General features: G+C 43.0%; 1 protein-coding gene across 1 annotated transcript in view; it reads left to right on the forward strand.

Moving 5' to 3' along the window:
• LOC309568242 (uncharacterized protein) overlaps window positions 1–2,500 on the forward strand; it is a 49,944-nt gene that overhangs the window by 38,284 nt on the left and 9,160 nt on the right. Inside the window, exon 6 of the mRNA XM_082273908.1 lies at window positions 1,789–1,872. Within this exon, the coding sequence (XP_082130034.1) occupies window positions 1,789–1,872 (84 nt within the window). The remainder of the gene's footprint in view (window positions 1–1,788; window positions 1,873–2,500) is intronic.

A 2,500-nucleotide genomic window follows, 5' to 3' on the forward strand; every position in this document is an offset into this window, starting at 1 on the left:
GGCTTTTTATACAGTATCCCAGAATGCACCGAGGCAACCTGCCCCTGCCAATCACCAGGAATGTACCAAAGCCTATGCATTCATTTGTCAGCTTTCCTCCCACTGTCCAACATGCCTCCCTATTGGACCCTTGTGACACTCTCTCTAGACTGAATGAATCGCACACTGAGCAGACCTTACTAACAGATCCTGCTCTCTGGTAGGCAGAATTTCCCTGCTCCTTCTCTGATAGGCAGACAGAGCCAAAAACTATACTCTCTCACTAGCACCTACCTAGGAGGGTGCTACATGTAAATATGGGCAGCAGTGGCGGCTGGTGCTCCATGGGTCGGGGGGGGGCAGCAGACGGACCAACCATACCCCCCCCCCCCCCCCCATCGCCAGCTCACTTACATTAAAGATCGCTGACATGAGAAATAGAACAGGTGGACACAATCAGTTACTTGCATTGATTTCCGGGATGCCCTGGAACACTCTCAGGAATTGGTGGAATCCTGCCTGGTCCCATTAGAAGCCTCCCATCAGCTTCATCTCCGGCGGCGGCTTCCCCTGGCAGTGACGGCGGCGGCTTCTCCGGCATCTCCTCCCTCCTCCTCCTCCTTGGCCAATAGCATGGCCTCTCCTTTTGGCCAATTGGGAAATGGGTCTCATGACCCGCTTCTTGATTGGCCAGAAGGAAGATCCGTGTGACAATAGCAAATTTTCATTTTTTCACACAACTGAGCCCCGAGCCCACCTTTTTTTTTTTTTTCAGCCTGTGAGAGCCTCTGGTTCTAATCACGTGGCAAAACAAAAAAAAATCCCTATTGAACTCCATGCGTCCAGCGCCCCGCATGTAGATTAGGGGGCCGGACGCATGGATGGAGGGGCGGCGCCCCGTATGCACCAGCCGCCACTGAGGCAGTTTAACCATTTAAAGACTAAACCTTTTTCTGACATTTGTTGCTCACATATTAAAATCAGTATTTTTTTACTAGAAAATTACTTAGAACCCCCAAACATTATATGTATTTTTTTAGCAAAAAACCCTAGAGAATAAAATGGCTGTCGTTGCAATATTTTATGTCGCACAGTATTTGCGCAGTAGTCTTTCAAATGCAATTATTTGGGAAAAAATACATTTTAATGAATTAAGAAAAAAACGAAATGGTAAAGTTAGCCCATTCTTTTTTTGTATAATGTGAAAGATGATGTTACGCCGAGAATCGTGATCTTTATTTTTAGCAAAAAAATCGTAATTCTTATTTTATCCAGAATCGTTCAGCACTAGTTGGAATCTGCAACAAAGGTTGTTATAATCCGTAGATCACTCAGAGGGGAATGCTTTTTTTCTCAACAAAAGTGGAGTTTTATCTTGCAGCATCTTTCTAACTTATTAACTTAATATTCGGCCGACGACCGATCGGCCGATTGTAGGCTTGTAAGTATGATGCTGTCGACAGCGCATTTTCGGCCGAACAGAATCGGGTGTGCAGGCATTAAAATTTTTGTTGGCAGACACCAGAACGGCCGATTGTTCGACAGTCAGTACAGATTTCGGCCGACAGACAGCAGATTAGCAAGACTGGGCATGCTCAGAGAAGAAAAAAAACAAGGAAAGTTAACCATCACATGACATCACTTCTGCAGTCGGCTGTTGTTGGCCGACAAAATTCATGTGCAGTCTTTTGCAGTTTTCAACAGACAGGACAGCCCTGGACAAAAGACGGCCGATCGTTCGGCCGACGATCAGTACAAGTGTACGAGGCTTTAGCTTTACAGAGGTATTTTATGCCATTCTTTTTGCAGGTTATTGGGAAACAAAGTAAAATGATTGCAGGAAAGCTGGAAACCTATGAAAACGCTGCAAAACAACTAACAGCTACACTACAGGTAAGATACACAACTAAATGTGTTCAACACGTTTGTAACATGCACAGCTTTTTAGGCCTCTTGCACACAATACTCCTGTTTGAGCATCTTCTTTTTCAGTAATTTTAGGTGTTTTTTTAAAATTTATTTGCGCACATTTTTGCATAGATGCGTTTGTGCAAACTTGCTCTTGCGTTGTACATGAGCATTTTTTGCGCCTTTTCTTTGCATTTACGTCTCCCTGCTCTAACGAGTGTTGTGTTAAGCCATCTGCAGCTGTTGCTGGCGGTCTATTTTCCTTGAATATGGAACCCTTGGAAAATATTAATATTTGTTGTTTAGAACAACTATAATCACGCATTTTCATGCATGAAGCATAACTTACTGACCAAAAATGCATATTTTCCTATTTTTTTTTTTTACTGAAAAAAAAAAAAAAAAACTGTTCACACGCCTGTGTGTACAGGCACATTACAAATCATGGGTTGTATTTTAGCTCAGTAACAAAAAGCTGTACTGAGCTTTTTCAAGCTGCAGTGTGCAAGAGGCCTTATTGTCTCTTTTGGTACATTGCAGGATAAACAGAATCCTTGCAAAAAACTTTTATAATTTCAAGTAAAACTGAATGTTCTACAACCGAATTCTAGCC

This window comes from Pelophylax lessonae, assembly GCF_965119305.1.
Source record: "Pelophylax lessonae genome assembly, chromosome: 12".
In the NCBI taxonomy this organism is placed as follows: Eukaryota; Metazoa; Chordata; class Amphibia; order Anura; family Ranidae; genus Pelophylax; species Pelophylax lessonae.